This window comes from Pristiophorus japonicus, chromosome 5 (genome assembly GCF_044704955.1).
Source record: "Pristiophorus japonicus isolate sPriJap1 chromosome 5, sPriJap1.hap1, whole genome shotgun sequence".
NCBI classification, from domain to species: Eukaryota; Metazoa; Chordata; class Chondrichthyes; family Pristiophoridae; genus Pristiophorus; species Pristiophorus japonicus.
In genome coordinates this window covers 128,730,085-128,754,569 of record NC_091981.1, presented here as the reverse complement: position 1 = coordinate 128,754,569, position 24,485 = coordinate 128,730,085, and the positions used below count along the sequence as shown (strand labels likewise).

Below are 24,485 nucleotides of genomic sequence, written 5' to 3'. Positions count from 1 at the left end.
TCTTATTTAATTTTGCACCTAAAAAGTGATCCTGAAGTTTAAGTGTTCTTCAGTGTAAGATTTTTCACATTGAAACTGTTTTGTAACTTTTGTAACTTTACAAGTTTATCAGTGATCCTAAAGTTTTTAAGTGATCTTCAAGAGTCATATTAAAAAGTATAGTTTGATACAACAAATATTTTATTACAGTGACGTTAACTTTTCAATAAAATATTTTTTCATTAAAACTGTTTCATGTTCCATTAACACAACACAACGTAGGAACAACTGCAAAGAATAAACATGTCTATGCGCAAAAGTGGTCGCAGTGCCCTCAGGCATCAGTAGTTGAAGCGTTCACGGATGAGCTGCTTGCGCAAGGCCCGAGCAATCGTTAAAGGGGCACGATGGATGGCCCTTCTCCGACCTCGTGCTCCGGCATCAGGCACTTGCATGCTTTCCTGATCGTCGTTATCATCCACATCCTGCTCTTCCGTAATACTATCATCATGCACTGGACCCTCACGTAGGTCTTCTGGTTCCACTACCAGCTCCTGCTGCCTCATGATGGCTAAGTTATGAAGCATGCAGCACACAACAGTGAAGTGACCGACAATCTGAGGAGAGTATAGCAACTGTCCTCCAGAATGGTCCAGACATCGGAATCGCTGTTTCAATATGCCAATGGTCCTCTCAATGATGCTGCGCGTCGCAATGTGCGCCATGTTGTATTGACGATCAGCTTCTGTCCGTGTCACGCGTAGAGGTGTCATGAGCCAGGTGGTCAGGCTGTACCCTTTGTCTCCCAGTAGCCAGCTCTGCCCTTCTGGCTGCTGCTCAAACATGTCAGATAGAATGCTGTCGCGTAGGATGAATGCATCGTGGGTGTTGCCAGGGTATCTCGCATCGACTGGCATGATGCGCTGCTTGTCGTCACACACGAGCTGCACATTGATAAGAGTGGAAACCTTTCTTATTTCGGTCCTGCTCAGATTCCTCCACAGGTGCTTGCAAGGCTATGTGGGTACAATCAATGCAGCCCTGTACCTTTGGGAAGCCGGCAATCCTGAAGAAGCCCACAGCCCTCTCATGGATCGCTTGTGCGGTCATTGGGAAATTGATGAAGTCATTCCTTCGCGCACAGTGCAGCCGTGACCTGGTAAACACAGGCATGTATTGCACGTTGAGAGATGGCACACACACCTCCAGTTGTAGCCTGAAACGATCCCGAGGCATAGAAAGAAAGTGCAGTTGTTACCTTCACTGCAACAGACAGGGCAGTTGGCGTTCTGCTTCTAGGCTGCAAATCTGCTCTCACCATATCACAGATCTCAGTGACAACTTCTCTGCGAAAACGCAGCCTTTTCACACAATCAGCCTCGCTCATGTCCAGGTACGAGCACCTGGCTCGATATTGTCGACGTGGGTAAGGTCTCCTGCCCATCAACCTACCAACTACGACGTTCCTGGTGCGGTGAGCTCTAATCAATTCTCTCTTATGCAGTGAATTGATGGCGAACCATTGCATAATACGTGGTGTTGACAATGCAGCACCCATTCTGCAAATTTAAGTATAAAACTGTCTATGTGGCTGCCTCTCTCTGTCCAAATGGCCTCAGTCCCCCTCACAGCTCGAAGTCTGCGTGATTGCTGTGTCTTTGCCTGCCGTCTAGTCACTGACGATGCGCCTATCCCGTGGCCAAATGGCCTCAGTCCCCTTCACAGCTCGAAGGCTGCTGCTGTATCTTCGGCTGCCGGCCAGTCACTGACGCCGCCCCTATCGCATGGCCGAATGGCCTCAACCCCCTTGGAAAGCTGCGTGCGTGTTGCTTCCTCGGCTGCCGGCCAGCCACGAACGAAATGAAGGCCTGCCTGAAGCACCACAGCTCAGCTCGAAGGCTGCTTGCTGCCGCTGTTGGGGCTAATGTCGAGACACTGACGCCACACCCCTGCCTGTCTCCAACATGGAAGGCCTGCCTGAAGCACAGCAACTCGAAGGTTGCTGCTGTTTCACACAGGTAGGAACATGGATTATTTAATCTTTTCTTTGCTTATAAATTTTTATTCAGGTTGGATATATTTGTATAATATTTGTATAAGTATGACTAAGGATTGATTGTAGAATTTAATTACTCCCCCCCCCCCCCCCCCCCCGTTTCCTACGCTTAATTTGTAACCTACGCCTGATTTTCTAAAGTGTAGACAAGGTTTTTTCGAACGTACAAAAATCTTCACTTACTCCATTCTAAGTTAGTTTGGAGTAAGTTTTCACTGCCTAAACTTTGAAAACAGGCGTAAGTGGCCGGACACGCCCCCTTTTGAAAAAAAAAAATATCTGTTCCAAAGTGAAACTGTTCTAACTGACTAGAACTCGAGCAAACTAAATGCCGAGAATTCAAATTTCTAAGATACTCCATTCTAAACCAGTTGCTCCAAAAAAAACAGGAGCAACTCAGGCCGAAACTTGGCCCCACTGAATGGACACTTTGCCCCAGTTTTTACTGAAGAGGCTAAGAAAGAAGAAAGCAGAAGTCAAGAGAGATCTTACAAAGATAGAAAGAACAGAAATACCAGACAAACTCGAGGACAAAACCCTGGATACAGATGGATTGCACTCACGGATATAAAAGTTAGCAGAAAAAGGGAAAGTATCCATAGATAAAAATCAGCAGAAAATGGAAGTGTCGGAGGAGTGGAGAACAAATGTAATTCCCATCTTCACAAAGGGAAATAGAACTAATCCAAGGAACTATAGACCAATTAGCCCAATGTTAGTGGTATAAAATATACTAGAATCTTTGCTAAAAAGATCGTGACAAAACTTTAGAGATGGAGACTATAATTTTAAAAAATCAACATGGATTTATAAAAGGAAGGATTTGGATACAGGAATTGGGAGGCATGCTGTTAAAATTTGCAGATGATACCAAACTGTGGAGTATGATATGTAGAACTGCACCAAGACAATATAAATAAGCTTGCAAAGTGGGAGGATAAATGGCATATCCTCATTTATATCTCAAACTGCAAAAATAAAAGGGGGATTTACTCCATATCCCCAAGTACACCTACACTACATCCTGGTACTCACCGTTTTACCTCCTTTCCCAATAACTCTACCAGCAGCATGGGATGGCACTTTGATATGGGTCTCTAATTTCACTTCTTCTTTGGGTCCAAAGAAGTTCTCCTCTTTCAGTTTACTATAGATTCTTCCTTGAGCCTGAAGGACAAAACATTTTCCAACTGTAATAGTCTCCATTCAAGAACTGTGCTTTGTTTACCATTCTGATGAACAGGACATTAAAAATACCTATTACAATAATTTTTTGAGATTTAAAAAGATACAACTGCACCCAGTCTGCAATTTACTAATCAAAATGACTACATTTGACTACAGGAGCAACATTTAGCCCAATGGTCAGAAATTCTAGCTCTTACTTTTGAATAGGACATAGGCCTGAATTTGCTGAAAACTTGCTTCATAGTAATGCTGCATCTGCAGCATACACCATTATTACGGTGCAGAAATTACAGGAAATTACTGCGCGAGTGACTTATGCCACTACGTATACCACACCACAAATTGCAGAGACTTTTGTGCTGCTCCATAGGGACATTTGGAAAAACAGTTGAATAGCTGTTTATCATAGCTCCGCCCCCATTAAAATGTATGGTGAGTTTGCGTTTGCTGAATTAACCCTGTTATTGCCACAGCTACTTTGATCATTACAGGATCCTGCTGGAGGGCTCAGATCAGTATTCAATTGCTCAGCAGGTTGCCTGAGGGCAACATTTGTACTGACTGGTTCTAAAAACTTAATTGAAATTTAAGATTTCAATGAAGTGATAAAATACGTTTTTTGACAGCCAGGCATGTTCTGATTTCCCCATCTGATTGATATTTGTTTTATATTAATATTTACTGAGCTTCTGCACTAAGCATGGCTTGCAACTGATATTGAAATCTGGCTTGGGATCGCAAAGAGTTCAGGAGACAGCCCTATGCATTAAAGGGTCCCTTCTCAATGCTGATTTATACTATTTCAGTACAAACTCAATTTCTGAAAATTTACCTTAAACTGAGCTTCAGGCTGCCCTGTGATGATTACCATTCGTTGTTTGGCATCTGGACCTTCAGCAGGAGCAATCTGCAATAAAACAATGAATAAATACCTTTAAATTTAAAACATGATCATGCAAAGAGGAATCAAACAACACAAGAAAATTCCTTTTTAATTCCATCTTCTACCTCAACTTTTCACGATATTCTCCCTGCAAAGAATATTTTCTCTACATGCCATTCATTATAGCCAATAGAGCAAACTTGTCCAAAGTGAACACTCTCAGAACCTCCAATATTGCTTCCAAATGGTTTGCAGCGCCAGCTTTACATTTTTTTTTAAGGTGGAATTATTAACCACAGAAACTGTGGCCTGGAAACTCCAATAGTAGCTGCACCCTAGCTAGAGGATTTTAAACATGCATAAGATTCAAACCTCATTGACAATGGCCTGGATTTTGCAGTCAGCACTGAATGAACAGCGCTAGCCATTCACTATGCTTACCCACAGAATTTGTGGGCTTTTGCACTGGACCTTGCGGTGATTAGAGCGCTAAAACAGCACAGCGCCCTCTACAGGGAATGTGACCTGTGCGAACAGGATAAGCAACAGTGTGTCTCCTTAACCAATCAGATTGAAGAATCCTTATGGCAGCACAGAGTCTGAACCAGGAAATGCGAGTTAGAATAGTTAATTCAACACCAAATCATGTACAGAAAGTTAAATAAAGAGGGAAAGAAAAATGGGGCAGGGAGAGATAAGACAAAGACAGTTTAAATTTTAAAAAACAATAATTAAAATCTGAAGGACTGAGACCCCAATGCTTATAAAAGTTCATTTTTAGTGCCAGAGAGGTTGTTTGGCATAATTAAGATTTATTACCAGTGTTCACTGTAAAGTGCGCTGTCGTGCAACATTCCAGGGACCCCGCGTAGCTGCAGCTGGCTTTTCAATGAGAAAAAACACGCACGTACAGTGTTTCGAATGGCCCGCACAGTCGCACCAAACAAAATTACAGGGAAAATTGCTCATCACGCTGTTAAAAATGTACTTACACTGGAATGGACAAGCCCCAACTTTTTCTGGTGAGTTTAGTGGGTATCCATCACAAAGTGCAGCAACTGAACACCCTTTTGTGTGTTCTTAGCATGATATCGGTATTGCGCCGCTTCTGGAGGAGCAGGTCAACCTGAACAGAAACTTCCTGATTTCCGCATTTAACTGCGGATGTACAGTCGCTAGAAGTCGCTGTCCAATTTACACTTTAAGATGAACGCTGATAACCTACTTTTACCACAAAATCCAGGCAGTGTTCCATTAATTTTCAACCAATAGATGAGTGATAGTTAGCGCATCACTTACTCCCTCCCTCCACCCACCAAGCTGAAGAAAAGGCAAGAACAGAACTCCAAGTTTAACCTCCATACTGTCAAAAAGCTCCAAGAATGGATTAGTATTGGCTATGAAATTTGGGAATCTGACTTGGGACAAAGTACGTTGGCCAAAAATGAAGTGGACAAACCCTTATTCTAATTAGTGCAGTGATCTGCAATTTATTTCAAGAATTCTCTTTGCCAGAATTATATTCATTTCCCCCGCAATCAGATATTATGTAACATTTACGTAAAAGTTACCCAACAGCAACTTTGTCACCTTTCAAGCTACCAACAACTTCCATTCATATAGTGCCTTTAATGTAGTAAAACGTTCCAAGTCACTTCACAGAAGCTATTATCAAACAAAATTTGACACTGAGCCACATAAGGCGATGTTAGAACATGTGACTAAAAGCAGTGCCAAAGAGGCAGGTTTTAAGGAGCGTCTTATAGGAGAAAGAGGTACAGAGGCAGAGGGGTTTAGGGAGGAAATTCCAGAGCTTAAGGCCAAGGCAGCTGAAGGCCCGGCTGCCAATGGTGGAGTGAAGAAAATTGAGGATGTGCAAGAGGCACACATCAAGCCCACAGTATAACTATATTCAACATAGCTTAACTATATTACAGTGGGCCAATAAAGATGAATGATCAAATGATGTGACCAAGAAGAGTTGTAAAGGAACATACTGGCAAGCAGTCAAAAACAAAAAACAAACAATTTTGAACACTTGTATGTCAAATGAAGTATTAAACAGCTGGAAATATTCTGTAAGCATTTCCAAAATGATTTCAAATTGCTTTGTTAAATATCTTCATTTTTACAGTGGTTTGTTACAGAAAATGCCAATAGAATTCAATAGTTACCTTAATGGACGCTGCTGCATAGCGAGAAAGTTGTTTGATGTGTTGTCCCTTCTTCCCAATAATTGCACCTACAGCCAGGGCAGGGATGAAGACATGAACCGTTTCAGATTCAGACTGCTGCTGCAATTAATATAGAGTCATTATATACATGCAACAATAGTTCACCAATATAGTTTATGCATATACTTCTCAGATCATAATTTTATACTAGATATATACATTTTCTCATGTCTCAGTGCTGGCCAAGAACCAAATGAATCAATCCACCTGACATTATCCTTTGCAATTTTCTTTAGCCCGTGGCAAACTTGAAATGCATGATTAATCTAGCTTAAAGAGCACGAAATCCAGAAGAAAATCCTACTTTTTAATGTAGAATCCAATTGCTGAAGTCCTATAGAGAAATAGTTGCTCACAGATCCATACCTACAACCCGCTAAGACTACATTTGATTGCATCATCCATAAAATAAAACATATTGAGTCAAGACCTAGATATCTGGATTTTTGTCCTTCAAACTCTTGAAATATTTGCTGGAAAAAGAACAGCTGCCTGAATGACTTGTTCTTGAATTTGGTCCACTTCCAAGGAAGTGCTCGTGCTTCCTTTCATAAATCTTTGATATGTTTCTCTCCCCCCTCCCTGTCACCGCTTCCATAAAACAAAAATTACAGCATGTTTCAGCATTATTTTTTGAATGGACACTTCAATAACCAAAGCAATGGACACATGTTGTGTGGATTTGATGCTCTAACATAGCTTTATTAACTTTAAAATGCATTTCTTACATTACAACAGTGACTATACGTTGAAAGTATTTAATTGGTTGTGAGGCACTTTGGGATGTCCACAGAGGTCGTGAAAGGCACTCCTCCTTTCTTTAGCCGAAAAAGAAATTGTAATCAACTGGTTTTAGCCAACTGTGAAGAGGATTGTGGGGGGGGGGGGGGTGGAAAAGAGAGGAGGAAAGAGAATTTGTTTCTGTTCTAGTCCACTAAATGCATCATGGATAAGTCAGCATCACAAGTGTGCTTACTGATGCACAGAACAGGAGCATCAAGTCACAGAAAATGAGACAAGGAGAAAAGATACTGCTTTTAAATTGTCATTTGCTCCCATGCTAGATCTATTGGAGGCCAATTCAAAATAAAGACACATGGGCTGAATTTGTGGCCCCTACAGGTGCGCATGTGCACATGCCCGTAGGGCCCCGCAAATCCGGGGTTTAGGCATGCACTGCGCATGCGCTGAAACTTGACAGATTGAACGAATCTGAAGGCAATGGACATTCACAGCCAGAGAATTGGGTTATTTGTCCAACTTCTGTCCAGCGAATACTCTTGAAATTCATATGACTGGTAAAAGCAGGTGTAAGGCCTGCTTTTATCAGCTTAAGTGTTAAAAAAAATAGAAAAATAAAATTACTCATTTATACATTAAAAACCCTGTCGAATAAGATAAGTTTATTTTTAGCCACATTAAAACATTTCAAAAAATGTTACTTTTTATTTAAAATATTTAGTTAAATGGCATTTTCATTCATTTTAAATATGTAATGTTTTTTAAAATTAATTTCATGTGTTCGTGTATTTTTTAAGTAAATCCCATTCATACTTAAGGTGATTCCATACAAACGGAATCATTATAATTATGAATGGGGACCCCCCCTCCCCTTTTATTGGTTGGACAAGCATTGGGCATGCGCCCCGGGATACATGGGCTTCTGCCCAAGTGTACCCAGGAGCATGAATCGACAAACCTCCCGGACTACCAGGTAAATTTGTAAATTTTTTGCAGGTCGGATGCATCCGTCCGCGGGAAGCCTCCAACCACAAGTTCTAACCCACAGTCTTTTATTCAGCTTCTGAATTAGACTTCAAAGAGCCTACGAGAGCAGATATCAATAGATAACTGGGAACTCCGATAACAAGACATCTTGGCAACCCTGCATAGAAGGTTAAAGTACTGATAAAGTTGAGGAGCAAAATCACATCCCAGGTCTTGTACCAATCATGACTGATTCATCTTCACTAGTTCAAGTGAACAAGTAGCTAAATCAAATTTCTCCAACTTTCAAGCAATATGCATTGCAACTAAGATTTTTAGTTTACGTTTTCCCAGAAATTGTTTTCAGGATGTGGGTGATGATGGCAAGGTCACACTTACTGCCCACCCCTAGTTGCCATGAGGTGGGGCTTCTCCTTGAACACTGCAGACCTTGGGGATGATCATGCTTCCACAATTGTGTTAGGTATGGAATTCCAGTGGCCATTGGGAACATAAGAAATAGGAGCAGGAGTAGGCCATTTAGCCCCTCAAACCCTTTCCGCCATTTAATAAGATCATGGCTGATCTGATCTTGGGCTCAGCTCCACTTCCCTGCCCGCTCCCCATAACCCTTCACTCCCTTATCGCTCAAAAATCTGTCTATCTCCACCTTAAATATATTCAATGACCCAGCCTCCACAGCTCTCTGGGCAGAGAATTCCACAGATTTATGACCCTCAGAGAAGAAATTCCTCCTCATCTCCATTCTAAATGGGCGACCCCTTAATCTGAAACCATGCCCCCTTGTTCTAGATTCCTGCACGAGGGGAAACATCCTCTCTGCATCTACCTTGTCGAGCCCCGTCAGCATCTGATATGTTTCAATAAGATCACCTCTCATTCTTCTAAACTCCAACGAGTACATGCCCAATTTTTCTTCATAAGTCAACCCATTCATCTCTGGAATCAACCTAGTGGACCTTCTCTGAACTGTCTCCAATGCAAGTATATCCCTCATTAAATAAGGAGACCAAAACTGTACTCAGTACTCCAGGTGTGGCCTCACCTATACCCTGTACAGTTGTAGCAGGACTTCCCTGCTTTTATACTCTATCCCCCTTGCAATAAAGGCCAACATTCCATTTGCCTTCCTGATTACTTGCAGTAACTGCATACTAACTTTTTGTGTTTCATGCATAAGGACCCCCAGGTCCCTCTGTACTGCAGCATTTTGTAATTTCTCTCCATTTAGATAATTAAAAAAAAAATTTCCTGCCAAAGTGGATAACCTCACATTTTCCCACATTATACACCATCTGCCATATTTTTGCCCACTCACTTAGCCTGTCTCTATCCCTTTGCAGATTTTGTGTCCTCCTCACAACTTGCTTTCCTACTCATCTTTGTATCATCAGCAAACTTAGCTACATTATACTCGGTCCCTTCATCCAAGTCATTAATATACTGTAAATAGTTGAGGCCCCAGCACCCGATCCCTGTGGCACCCCACTAGTTACCGTTTGCCAACCGGAAAAAGACCCATTTATCCCGACTCTCTGTTTTCTGTTAGTTAGCCAATCCTTTACCCATGCTAATATATTACCCCCAACCTGGTGAGCGGTTATCTTGTGCAGTAACCCTTTATGTGGCACCTTGTCAAATGCCTTCTGGAAATCCAAATACACCACCATCCACTGGTTCCCCCTTATCCACCCTGCTCATTACATCCTCAAAGAACTCCAGCAAATTTGTCAAACATGATTTCCCTTTCATAAAACCATGCTGGCTCTGCTTGATCGAATTATGCTTTTCCAAATATCCTGCTACTGCTTCCTTAATAATGGACTCCAGCATTTTCCCAATGACGGATGTTAGGCTAACTGGTCTAAAGTTTCCTGCTTTTTGTCTGCCTCCTTTTTTAAATAGGGGCGTTACATTTGCAGTTTTCCAATCCACTGGGACCTCTCCAGAATCCAGAGAATTTTGATAGATTACCAATGCATTCACTATCTCTGTAGCCACTTCTTTTAAGACCCGAGGATGCAGGCCATTAGGTCCAGGGGACTTGTCCACCTTTAGTCCCATTATTTTACTGAGTACTTTTTCTTTAGTGATTGTTTTAAGTTCCTCCCTTCCCATAGCCCCTTGATTATCTATTATTGGGATGTTTTTAGTGTATTCTACCATGAAGACCGATACAAAATATTTGTTCAAAGTCTCTGCCATTTCCCTGTTCCCCATTACTGATTCCACAGTCTCATCATCTAAGTGACCAATGCTTACTTTAGCTACTCTCTTCCTTTTTATATACCTGTAGAAGTTCTTACCGTCTGTTTTTATATTTCTTGCTGGTTTACTCTCAATCTATCCTCCCTCTATTGATTTTTAAGTTGCCCTGAGCTGATTTTAAAAAAATTTCCCAATCCTCTGGCCTCCCACTAATCTTGGCAACTTTGAATGCAGGTTTCAATTTGATACAGGTTGCACCTCCCTTATCCAGAACCATTCCCGGCCATCAGGTGGTGCATATGTAGAATTCCGACATGAACAAATTGAAGTCCTTTCTTCCTGCCAACTCCCGCAATCGCCAGCCTGACCCAGTGATCCACCATCCCCCCCTCCCCGTGATCTCTCTGCTGCATTCCCAGCTCCAAGTCAGCCAGCCTCGATATCCCCTTGTTCAGTACCTGTACCATCCAATTTAACATGACCACCCCTCGTCCAGAAAAATCCCTCAACCAGAACTGACCAGGTGCCGAGGGTTCCGGATAAGGGAGGTTCAACATGTACCATCCTTTACTTCCTTAGTTAGCCACGGATGGTTCTCCCTTCTCTTTTACAGTTTTTCCTCCTCACAGAAATATATTTTTGTTGAGAGTTATGAAATATTTCCTTAAATGTCTGCCACTGTTTATCAACCATCTCACAGTTTAATCTATTTTCCCAGTCCACTTCAGCCAACTCTGCTTTCATAACTTTGTAATCGCCTTTATTTAAGATCAGGACACTGGTTTGAGATTCAACTTTCTCACCCTCAAACTGAATTTGAAATTCAACCATTTACTATGAAATCATTTATTAGTCCTGTTTCATTACAGTACCAGATCCAAGATAGCCTGCTCCCTGGTTGGTTCCGCAAAGTACTGTTCAAGGAAACCATTCTTCCTCAAGGCTACTTTGGCCAATTTTATTTGTCCAATCAATATGAAGATAAAATTGCCCATGATTATTGCCATACCTTTCTTACAAGCCTCCATTATTTCTTGATTTATACTCCGTCTGTTATGTATGTATGTTGACCGTACCCAAATGTAAGACTTGCCACCAGGGGACACACCTGTGGGTGACCCAAGAGTCACTTTTGCACCCTGGGGCAAGTAGGTATAAAAGGTGACTCACCATGCTGCTTCCTCACTCTAGAGTCTGGAATAAAGAGACCAAGGTCACAACAGTTTGAGCTTGCGATACAGACCTATGAATTTATTTTGAACATAACAAATAGGTGACGAGTAACGGATCACGAACTTTCACGCGGTAATGGCTGCCGTTGGTTTTCAAGAGATTTGTTGAGAGTGATGATTGGGAAGCCTTCATTGAACGCCTCGACCAGTACCTTGTGGTCAATGAATTGGGCAAACCTGACACGGAGGCCAAGCGCAGGGCGATTCTCCTCACCCTATGTGGGTCATCGGTTTATGGCCTCCTAAAAAGTACTTGCTGGTACCGGTCAAAATAACGGACAAATCTTACGCAGGGCTGTGTACGCTGGCTCAGCAACATCTCAAGCCAAAGGAGAGCATCCTGATGGCCAAGTACCGCTTCTACATGCACCGTCGCTCTGAGGGCCAGAACGTGGCAAGTTTTGTCGCCGACCTAGACACCTTGCGGGGCAGTGCGAATTTGCAGGATCCTTGGAGGAAATGTTGCGGGACTTTTCCGTGCTTGGAATTGGCCACGAGGTCATCCTTCGCAAACTGCTGTCTGTCGATTCCCTCGATCTGAGCAAGGCCATCATGATAGCCCAAGCTTTCATATCCACGAGCGATAACACAAAACAGATATCTTCACAGAATCGAAGCTCACAGGCACTGTGCACAAAATAATGTTTGCAGCAGGCAGAACGGCACAGGGCAGAGCCCACACGGGTGGAGAGGCCAGACCTTGACCTAGAGTGACTCAGAGTCCACCATGGGGCGTGAATACATATCAATTAGCACCATGTTGGCGCTGCAGGGGCAGCCATAGAGCTCATCAATGTCGATTCAAGCCCTATGTGTGCAAGGGCTGTGGAACAATGGGGCACCTCCAGCGAATGTGCAAACGATCTCTGACTCACCGCGTGGCAGAGTGAGGAGGGGATGACTGATCCAGCGAGGATCACGCTGTACCGTGACACTTTGCAATCTTTCCCTATTTAAATAATAACTTGCTCTTTGATTTTTTTCTGCCAAAGTGCATGACTGCACACTTTCCAACATTCATCTACACTATTAAGTGGCCTACCACTTAATGTGTATACCCTTTCCTTATTAGCCCTCCCAAAGTGCATTACCTCACACTTCTCCAAATTAAGTAGTTCCATTTGCCACTACTATGCCCTCCTGACCAGTAGATTGATATCCTCCTGCAGCCCATGACTTTCCTCTTCATTATCAACCACACAGCCAATTTTAGTGTCATCTGCAAACTTCTTAATCATACTCCCTATATTCAAATTTAAATTGTTGATATATACCACAAAAAGCAAGGGACCCAGTACTGAGCCCTGCGGAACCCCACTGGAAACATCCTTCCAGTCACAAAAACATTCATCAACCATTACCTTTTTTTTCCTACCTCCAAGCCAATTTTGGATGCAACTAGCCACTTGGCTCTGTATCCCATGGGCTTTAACCTTCATGACCAGTCTCTATCATGTGGGACCTTATCAAGAGCTTTGCTAAAGTCCATATACACAACATCGTATGCACTACCCTCATCGACCCTCCTGGTTACCTCCTCAAAAAATTCGATCAGGTTAGTCAAACATGATCTTCCCATAACAAATCCGTGCTGACTGTCCCTAATTAATCCTTGTCTTTCCAAATATAGATTTATCCTGTCAGAATTTTTTCCAGTAATTTTCCCACCACTGAGGTTAGGCTGACAGGCCTGTAATTGCTCGGCCTATGGCTTTTTCGCTTCTTAAACCAGATGAAAAGCAGAGAGAATTAATTAATTACCAGCAGAGACCCACAAAATCAAATTAGTATCTTTATTGCTACAGTACTTGTTTAGACGATCATCTTCATCTGTAGAATCAACGCTGATGCCCTCCCTCTTCCCCACTCCACACAAACAACAATTTGTATTTATATAGCGCCTTTAATGCACTGTAGTAAAATGTCCAAGGGGGCTTCACAGGAGTGTTACAAGACAAAAATTAAATTCGCCACTGAGCCAGATAAAAAGAAATTATGGCAGATGACCAAAAGCTTGGTCAAAGAGGTAGGTTTTAAGCGTCTTAAAAGGAGGAAAGAGAGGTCGAGAGATAGAGAGGTTTACGGATTGAGTTTGAGAGCTTAGGGCCGGAGCAGCTGAAGGCACGCCACTGATGGTTCAGCAGTTATATTTAGGGATGCTCAAGAGAGCAGAATTTGAGGAGCAAAGATATCTTGGCCACCCTCTTCCACCTCCCTCTCTCTCTCCCACCCCTTCTGCTCCACATTCCTCTCAGCTCCACAGCAATGCCCTGTCCACGCTGCATCCAGTGCCACCTCCTCATTGGAGCAGACCCAGCGTCAATCAAAGATTTAAAACTTCGTGCCATCGCTCCCTGATCACCCATTGGTTGGTGCAACTGTCACTCAGTCTGGACTGGGTGCTCCAAGCCCTGCCCCAGGACAGACAAAAACTGATTATTACAGATGACACAAACAAGGAAATAACTACCTAGATGTTTACTTGAAACAAAATTAGTTAGTACAACCCAAGTTTTGAACAATTTTGAATGTTTAAAGATTCCCCCAACAGGCAGGTAGGGGCTTCAAACTCTGGTAGTCTCAAGAATACCAGCTTTGAGTTAGCTAAAGCTAGCGTTAGAGGACACATCAAAATAAGAAACTGAAATAAAATGGAGCTGAGACTTGGATTAAGGAGACCTTGGATAGACTAGGAATTCCAGGTAAGGAAGCTAGTTGTTGTCCATCTAGGCAGAGAAGTACAACTAAATTCTAACTATAGCAAACATTGAGGTGAGACATTAAAACCCAGGTAGACGTAAAAAAATCATATAGCACTATTCAAAGCATAGCAATAGATTTATCTGTGTCCTGACTAGCATTTATACCAATACCACCAAAAACAGATTAATTGACTATTATTTAATTGCTATAGTGGGACCTTGGTTGCCACATTTGCCTACAGTACAACAGTGATTACACTGCAATAATGCTTTATTGATGTTTCGAGACATCCTGAGGCTGTTAAAGGCGCTATGTAAATGAAAGTTATTTTTATGGTAAATCGAAGAGACGCGAGAAATCCAAGTCTCAGCTACATTTTATTTCACAGTTTCTTCTAATGAGAAAGCAGTTTAATTAGAAAGAACTTGGGAATCAATAGGGAAAAAGCAGTTAAAAACTTAAATTAAATGCTTAAACAAATAGGCATCGAGCCCAGATATTTATGCAACAGATTATTTTTGTTAAAAATTCCTTTATCTCCAATTTTCTGTTGCAATTGCTATGCAATTTGGAATGATTGCTTAGATGGTAAAAAATCAGGGCCAGCGCAAGCATTAGGCGAACTAGGCGGTTGCCTAGGGCAACAAAAAATTGGGGCGCAAAAATGGGTAAACAATAAAAAATAATTTTATCAATAATGCAGTTTTAACTGCCATCAGCAGACCAGGGCCATTAGAGGGAGCAGCATGTGCTGGCATGCCACTTCAGGAGGGCAACGGCTGATTGCAGTGCGGGCAGGTACAGCAGGAGCGGCGAGGTCGGTACAAGGGAGCGGCAAGAGTTCGTAGAGGGATGTGATCGGGGCCCAGGAGAGGTGAAAGTTCAGGGCTCGGGCAGCATGGGCCAGCCCACACTGCGATATGTGTGCGCACTAGGTCTGTGCAGCAGATCTGATCTCCAGTTGTCTTGGTTAATCCTTGCCACTGGACAAAGACCTAGCTCTGTCAAGCCCGTGTGATGGCTGGAGTGCAACGGCCACCATACGTTAAAAATATCCACACACAGGCGTCTTCAGGATGTAGTTCTGGATCCGGAATATAATTGAAACACCTGTGAACTCATCCGTTTTCAGCGTGGAAGCAAGTCAACCTCGTTTCGAGGGAATGCCTATGATAATGATATTGAATATTGTGCAGGCTGCTAGGCTGGGAGCACTCCACTGAAGTGTCAAAAACACTCACTTATTTTCAGTATACTGTACTTCTTTGAAAATTGAAAACAACACCTTTTAATACATAGATATCTATGGCAAATAACAGGGTTAGATCTTTCCTATGACTTACCACTGATTAGTTTTTGTGGCAACTCAAAGTGGTCACTGACTCGCTGCTGGAGGGAGTTTATACCTTTGACCTACAGACTAGGTCACGTTAAGTATTCTTGGGGTTGGTGGCCAGATTATCTGGATCTGTCACTGCCTGCACCTGCCCAGATTTTTTGTGATCAAAGTTCCCGTCCCTTACCCCTCTCAACCATCAGGAGGGGTCAATGGCGCCACCACGGTAGTCCCTTTGATATTAGATTATGACAATTGTCAGGTGACTCAGGTCATCAATGTTACCGACGCGGCATTGCTGACACCACCCGACAGCGTGATCAGACTCAACCTGCCGCTGCATCATACACAGAGAAGTGTCAAAGTCATCAGCGCCGAGATCAACCTGACTAGTAAACAACTTCAGACAAATGATTTTAACATACATTCTGCGACCCAACAACTAGAATACACCAAGAATTTTTTTGTGGACTGCAGGAGTGACAAAGGGTTTGAAGAGACGCTGGTAGATGCTCGTGAACTTGAAGAGTTAGAGATGCCAACAGACTTTGAACCAGAACCAGTACGCATTCGAAGAGGAAGCAGTTTATATATGAAGCAGAAGACAAGCCAGTTCATGACCCAAAACAAAAATTCAAAGTAAGCTTCTATTTTGCTGTCGATACTGCAATACAGTTAGTTGAAGAACGATTTGAGCAGATACATAAACTTCATTCTGTGTTTGGTTTCCTCTACGATATCCATAGTTTACAAAATAACACATCAAAACAGATAATTGTGTGAAACTAGAGTCAGCTTTGCAACATGGAAATTCCAAAGATATTGATGCTGGAGATTTGTGCAGTGAATTGCAGGCTATTGCATGGCAATTACCAAAGCGTCTTACACCTCAAGATGTATTGAAATTTGTTTGTGAATATAAATTGACAGACTGTGCTCTCTGCATTTTTTTGACTTCCAGTTTCTGTTGCCAGTGGGGAGCGTAGCTTTCCAAGGCTGAAATTGATCAAAACATACCTTCGTTCTTTAATGCTGCAAGAGAGGCTTGTTGGACTGGCCACTATCAATAGAACAGGAAATTGCAGAAAAACTTGAGCTTAAAGAACCTGTTTCTAAATTTGCAAAACTGAAAGCACAAAAAGTAAAGTTCTAATTTTTGACACAATTGTTGTGAGAAAAAATTCATTTTGGGCGGCCCAGCCTGTCCTTCTTATCTTTACACATCAATAACTCAGAAACTATTAAAGGAGAGGTATGTCATTTTAACAGAAGTTAGCTTGAATTGTTAACATTTGTTCTGCTGTTTTACTGGCTTTACGAGGATTTACTTTTATTTGCATGTCTTATATGATAAATTATTTTAGAGTTGATGTAGTGTAATCTATGTTCTAGGGTTATTGAAAAGTGTGGAACATTTAATAAATTGTGTAATGTTTACCATCATTTTGTTTATGTAGAGTGTAAAATAAACCAGTACATGCAAGACATCTTGCAATATTTCTTTCCTTTATATTGGAATTAGTTAAGGTGGAGGGGACTAGCAGGGCGCCAGGTGAACAGTTTGCCAAGGGCACCAATTACCCTTGCGCCGGCCCTGGTAAAAATGGTAATGCCCCAATGAGCTCATTTTACATGTACAGTATTTCAAATATTTACACTACTGCTCTAAAAGAATTCAGGAAATGTAATACAAACACCACCTATGCTATCAGCAATGTCATGCAAAGATGCATTTAATTCAGGTTTTTTGGCTTCTTTCCTCTTCCCCCAATGCCACAAAAGACAGGACAGATATATTTTAAAGATGCAGTTATTTAAATGACTAGGATTATGCATCTAGTTTCACTTCTGTACAACTTGACTGTTAGCTTTCCCCCCCCCCACCATCCCCAGATAATTTATCTTGCTCCCTTCACATTGGTTTTGAAAACCAGGAGCGTGAAAAAAGTCAAAAAACCCTGCTTTTTGACCAAACCATCTTTCCACCATCTGGATTCTCTCCTTTCCCCATTCTTCAACATAAAGCATTCAAAGATGTCTTACACAGAAACATAGAAAATTGATGCAAGAGTAGGCCATTCGGCCCTTCGAGCCTGCACCACCATTCAATATGATCATGGCTGATCATGCAACTTCAGTACCTGCTTTCTCTCCATACCCCTTGATCCCTTTAGCCATAAGGGCCACATCTAACTCCCTTTTGAATATATCTAATGGACTGGCCTCAACAACTTTCTGTGGTAGAGAATTCCACAGGTTCACAACTCTCTGAGTGAAGAAGTTTCTCCTCATCTCGGTCCTAAATCGCTTACCCCTTATCCTTAGACTGTGACCCCTGGTTCTGGACTTCACCAACATCGGGAACATTCTTCCTGCATCTAACCTGTCCAATCCCGTCAGAATTTTATGTTTCTATGAGATCTCCTCTCATTCTTCTAAATTTCAGTGAATATAAGCCTAGTCGATCCAATCTTTCTTCATATGTCAGTCCTGCCATCCCGGGAATCAGTCTGGTGAACCTTCGCTGCACTCCCTCAATAGCAAGAATGTCCTTCCTCAGATTAGGAGACCAAAACTGTACACAATATTCAAGATGTGGCCTCACCAAGGCCTTGTACAACTGCAGTAAGACCTCCCTGCTCCTATACTCAAATCCTCTCGCTATGAATGTCAACATGCCATTTGCCTTCTTCACCATCTGCTGTACCTGCCTGCCAACTTTCAATGACTGATGTATTATGACACCCAGGTCTCGTTGCACTTCCCCTTTTCCGAATCTGTCACCATTCAAATGATATTCTGTCTTCCTGCTTTTGCCACCAAAGTGGATAACCTCACATTTATCTACATTATATTACATCTGCCATGCATTTGCCCACTTACCTAACCTGTCCAAGTCACCCTGCAGCCTCTTAGCATCCTCCTCACAGCTCACACTGCCACCCAGCGTAGTGTCATCTGCAAACTTGGAGATATTACATTCAATTCCTTTGTCTAAATCATTAATGTATATTGTAAATAGCTGGAGTCCCAGCACTGAACCTTGCGGTACCCCACTAGTCACTGCCTGCCATTATTCCGACTCTTTGCTTCCTGTCTGCCAACCAGTTCTCTATCCACGTCAATACGTTACCCCCAATACCATGTGCTTTAATATTGCACACTAATCTCTTGTGTGGGACCTTGTCAAGAGCCTTTTGAAAGTCCAAATCCACCACATCCACTGGTTCTCCCTTGTCCACTCTACCAGTTACATCCTCAAAAAATTACAGAAGATTTGTCAAGCATGATTTCCCTTTCATATATCCATGCTGACTTGGACCGATCCTGTCACTGCTTTCCAAATGCACTGCTATTACATCTTTAATAATTGATTCCAACTGTTATATATGTGAACTTGTATTTATTCTGTACAGCCACCAGAGGGCTCATCCCCTGGAGTCCCAAGGGATCCCATAATCCCTTGGGAGCACAGGCATTTAAGGATGCCTTGCAAGTTGGAGGGGCACTCTGGAGACCTGCAATAAAAAACTAAGGTCACACTTTACTTTGAGTTCACAGTGTTCAGTCTGACTCTTTCTCCATACATAACACCAACATTTTCCCCACTATCGATGTCAGGCTGTTTTCTCTCCCCTCCTTTTTTAAAAAGTGGGATTACATTAGCTACCCTCCAATCCATAGGAACTGATCCACAGTATATAGAATGTTGGAAAATGACCACCAATACATCCACTATTTCTAGGGCCACTTCCTTAAGTACTCTGGGATGTAGACTATCAGGCCCTGGGGATTTATCGGCCTTCAATCCCATCAATTTCCCTAACATAATTTCCTGACTAACAAGGATTTCCTTCAGTTCCTCCTTCTCACCAGTCTTCCTGCCCGAGAGGTGCTATATCCCTAACACAACACATGGATGTGTTATGGGAAGGTCGTGTCTGACTAACAAGTTATTTGAGGAGGTAACAAGGAGGGTCGATGAGGGCAGTGTGTTTGATGTAGTTTACATGGATTTAAGCAAGGCTTTTGACAAGGTCCCACATGGCAGGCTAATCAAAAAGTAAAAGCCCATGAGATCCAAAGGAGAGTGGAAAATTGGATCCAAAATTGGCTCAGTGGCAGGAAGTAAAGGGTAATGGTTGAAGTGAGTTTGTGTGATTGGAAGGCTGTTTCCAGTGGCGTTCCACAAGGCTCAGTACTGGATCCCTTACTTCTTGTAGTATATATTAATGATTTGGACTTAAATTCAGGGGGCTGATAAAGAAATTTGCAGATGATACAAAAACTGGCCGTGTCGTTGAGTGCAAAGGAAAGCTCTAGATTACAGGAAGATATTGATGAACTGGTCAGAAAAGTGGCAAATGGAATTCAATCCAGAAAAGTGAGAGGTAATACATTTGGGGATGGGCAACAAGGCAAGGGAATACACAATAAATGGGAGGATACTGAGCAGTGTGGAGGAGCAGAGGGACCTTGGAGTATATGTCCACAGATCCTTAAAGGTAGCAGGACAGGTTGATAAGATAGTTAAAAAGGCAAACGGAGTGCTTTCCTTTATTAGCCGAAGCATAGAATGCAAGAGTGTGGTCAGTGTTTCGATTCTGAGAAATACTTGCTTCCACTTCAAAAGTGAGTTCTCAGGTGACTGAAGAGTCCAATATGGAAATTGCAGTCTCTGTCGTAAGTGGGACAGACAGTCGTTGGAGGAAAGGGTGGGTGGGGAGTCTGGTTTGGTGCACGCTCCTTCCGCTGCCTGCGCTGGTTTCCTGCATGCTCTCGGCGATGAGATTCGAGGTGTTCAGCGCCCTCCCGGATGCTCCTCCTCCACTTAGGGCGGTCTTTGGCCAGAGACTCCCAGGTGGGGATGATGCATTTTTATCAAGGAGGCTTTGAGGGGGTCCTTGAAAGGTTTCCTCTGCCCACCTGGGGCTCGCTTGCTATGTAGGAGTTCCGAATAGAGCGCTTGCTTTGGGAGTTTCGTGTCGGGCATGCAAACAATGTGGCCCGCCCAATGGAGCTGGTCAAGTGTGGTCACTGCTTTGATGCTGGGCATGTTGGCCTGATCGAGAACACTGAGGTTGGTGCGTCTGTCCTCTCCCAGGGGATTTGTAGGATCTTGCGGAGGCATCGTTGGTGGTATTTCTCCAACGATTTGAGGTGTTTACTGTATATGGTCCACGTCTGAGCCATACAGGAGGGTGGATATCACTATAGCCCTGTAGACCATAAGCTTGGTGCCAGATTTGAGAGCTTGATCTTCGAACACACACTTCCTCAGGCGGCCGTAGGCTGCGTTAGCGCACTGGAGGTGGTATTGAAGCTCATCATCGATGTCTACTCTTGCTGATAATAGGCTCCCGTGGTATGGAATGTGGTCCACGTTGTCCAGGGCCGCGCCGTGGATCTTGATGACTGGGGGGGGGAGGGGAAAACAGTGCTGTGTGGCGGGGTCAGGTTGGTGGAAAACCTTTGTCTTATGGATTTTTAGTGTAAGATCCATGCTTTCATATGCCTCGGTGAAGATATTGACGATGACTTGGAGGTCAGCCTCTGAATATGCACAGACGCAAGCGTCGTCCTCATACTGTAGTTTGACGACAGAGGATGGGATGCCGAGAGCATGCAGAAAACAAGCGCAGGCAGCAGAAGGAGCGTGCGGCAAACCAGACTCCCCACCCATCCTTTCCTCCAATGACTGTCTGTCCCACCTATGACGGACTGTAATTCCCGTATTGGATTGTGCAGTCACCAGAAAACTCTTCTTTTTTTTTAAAAAAAAAGAGTGGAAGCAAGTCTTTCTCGATTTCGAGGGACTGCCTACGAGAATACGAGAGCAGGGAAGTTATGCTAAAACTGTATACAACGTTAGTTAGGCCTCAGCTTGAGTACAGCGTGCAGTTCTGGTCACCACATTACAGGAAGGATGTGATTGCACTAGAAAAGGTGCAGAGGAGATTTACGAGGATGTTGCCAGTTCTGGAAAACTTTAGATATGAGGAAAGATAGGCTGGGGCTGTTTTTCTTGGAACAGAGGAGGCCAAGGGGAGATTTAATTGAGGTGTATAAAATTATGATGGACCTCGATAGAGTAGATAGGGAAGGACCTATTTCCCTTTGCAGAGGGGTCAATAACCAGGGAGCATAGATTTAAAGTAGTTGGTAGAAGGATTAGAGGAGAGATGAGGAAACATTTCTTCACCCAGAGGGTGGTGGGAGTCGGGAACTTACTGCCTGAAAGGTAGAGGCAGAAACTCTCATCATATTTAAAAACTATTTGGATGTGCACTTAAAGAGCCGTAACCTACAGGGCTACTGACCCAAGTGCTGGAAGGTGGGATTAGGCTGGGTAGCTCTTTTTCGACCGGAATGGACATGATGGGCCAAATGGCCTCCTTGTGTCGTCATTTTTCTAGGATTCGATGACAACCCATCACTACTATTCTTTTCGACCCTGCTGCCATCTCAGACTCAAATCCCCCTTGAATAAGCCCACAGTTAATCTGTGCCTCTGGCATTCACCGAAGGCCCCATTGAGGCACCAGTCCCCAGCTCCTTGCGAACAGCACTGCCAACTGCTCTATCCTCCTCTCTTGCTAACCTTCCAACCCAGCATCTAGTTTGGGCTAATCTTCCAGTGTTCCTCACCCCACCCACCACTGCTCTACTGGACTTTTGACAATGGATCAAAAAACATCCATTGCCTCTGCATTCCCTCTAAAATGTCCATTTACTCCAACATTCAACTCCCATACAACTTTTTGAGCATAATTACATAAACATTCTGACTTTGAAACTTGACTCACGGGTGGACCCCCCTTGCCTCTTCCTGATGTCTCCCCACCTAACTATACTTTCAACCAACTGCCCTGCCCAAAGTCTATGTCATCACTGAATCACATCCTGGTCTCGCCCCCTAGTCCTCTCACGGGTGGAGACACAAATAAGTTGAATTAGCAGCAGCTTCTGTATCAAAAACTCATTCAAAAGCATTTTTGCTGCTCATCTGCATCCAGTTAACCCTACAGGTTTCTGCAAAAGTAATCCAAAAATCAAATCTGATTGAATACAGTAGTTGTACTATTTTACAGAACATGTATCACCACCAATAAAAATCAGTTACTGTCAAAAACTGTGTCGAGCTAGTGACAAAGACAACTGCGCCCTCAAAATTTAAAACGTTTTTAAAAAAATTCTAGCGTCTCAGCCAAAATCCCAAGAATGCTTTTTTAAAAAAAAAAAGGTAGATTTGGAAGTAGATAGCATTATTGTTTGTGCTTGGCTTCAGACTCGAGTTTCACATCTGCTCTGCTTTCAATTCGCTGTTACAGGTTGCAGATTGAGTGACGTGGCATGGCCATACAGATCAAGGTATTATAGGATGAAACCCAAGATTTGGTCTGAAAAGAATATTCCAAAAGTCTTCTATAGGCATATAAATAAATGGGTAATAAGAGGGGTGGGGCCAATTATGGACAAAAATGGCAACCTACGCATGGACAAAACTTGGAAGTATAGTGAACAGTGAGGAGGATAGTGATAGACTTCAAGACAGACAGACAGGCTGATGGAATGGACGGGCACGTGGCAGATGAAATTTAACGTAGTAAAGTGCGAAGTGATACATTTTGGTAGGAAGAACGAGGAGAGGCAATATAAAATAAATGGGGTGCATGAACGGAGACACTTGGGGGTGTATGTGCACAAATCATTGAAGGTGGCAAAGCAGGTTGAAAAAGTGGTTAAAAAAGCATACAGGATCCTGGGCTTTATAAATAGAGGCAGAGTATACAAAAGCAAAGAAGTTATGATGAACCTTTATAAAACACTGGTTCAGCCTCAACTGGAATAGTGTGTCCAATTCTGGGCACCGCACTTTCGGAAAGATGTGAAGGCCCTCGAGAGGGTGCAGAAAAAAATTATGAGAATGGCTTCAGGGATGAGGGACTTCAGTTACGTGGAAAGACTGCAGAAACTGGGGTTGTTCTCCTTGGAGCAGAGAAGGTTGAGAGGTGATCTAAATCATGAGGGGTCTAGACAGAGTAGATAGAGAGAAACTGTTCCATTAGCGGAAGGGTCGAAAACCAGAGGACAAGGATTTAAGTTGATTGGCAGAAGAACCAAAGTCAACACGAGGAAAAACTATTTTCTGAGCGGTTAGGATCTGAAATGCACTGCCTGAAAAAGGTGGTGAAGGCAGATTCAATCATGGCTTTCAAAAGGAAATTGGATAAGTACAAGAATAAAAAAATTGCAGGGCTCCAGGGAAAGGGCCTAGCCGAAATGCTCTTGCATAGAGCCGGGCATGGGCTCGACGGTCTGAATGGCCTCCTATTGTGCTGTAGCCATTCTATGGGCCCAAGTTTCGGCCTCAGTTGCTCCTGATTTTTTGGAGCAACTGGTGTAGAACGGAGTATCTTAGAAATTCAAATTCTTGGCATTTAGTTTTTTGTTGTTTTTTTTTTTTTTTTTTTTTTTTTTTGTAGGTTGTTTGTTCTTTTGTTTTGTTGTTTTTGTTTTTGTGTGTGGCCTGTTTTCAAAGTTTCGGCAGTGAAAACTTACTCCAAACTAACTTAGAATGGAGTAAGTGAAGATTTTTGTACGCTCGAAAAAACCTTGTCTACACTTTAGAAAATCAGGCGTAGGTTACAAATCAGGCGTAGGGAATGGGGGGGGGGGGGGGGGGGTTTAAAGGGAAGTTTACAAACATTAAACACTTCAGTTTTACAAATAAAGAGCCATCATCAATAATAAATGATAAAAACATCAATAAATCAACCAATAAATCAATCCAAAAAAAATCAATAAATAAAACATTTTCTACTTACCGACTGCAGCACCGGGAGCCCTCCAACAGGGAGGAGGGGGTGGGAGAAGGGAGGGGGAGAGGAGGGGAAGGGAAAGGAGGGCAGAAGGGAGGGGGAGAGGAGTAGGGGGA

General features: G+C 42.9%; 1 protein-coding gene across 1 annotated transcript in view; it reads right to left on the bottom strand.

Moving 5' to 3' along the window:
• igf2bp3 (insulin-like growth factor 2 mRNA binding protein 3) overlaps positions 1 to 24,485 on the bottom strand; it is a 208,836-nt gene that overhangs the window by 19,551 nt on the left and 164,800 nt on the right. The window contains exons 12-14 of the mRNA XM_070880958.1: positions 6,281 to 6,400; positions 4,056 to 4,130; positions 3,071 to 3,202 (exon numbers count right to left, since the gene is read on the bottom strand). Of these exons, the coding sequence (XP_070737059.1) occupies positions 3,071 to 3,202; positions 4,056 to 4,130; positions 6,281 to 6,400 (327 nt within the window). The remainder of the gene's footprint in view (positions 1 to 3,070; positions 3,203 to 4,055; positions 4,131 to 6,280; positions 6,401 to 24,485) is intronic.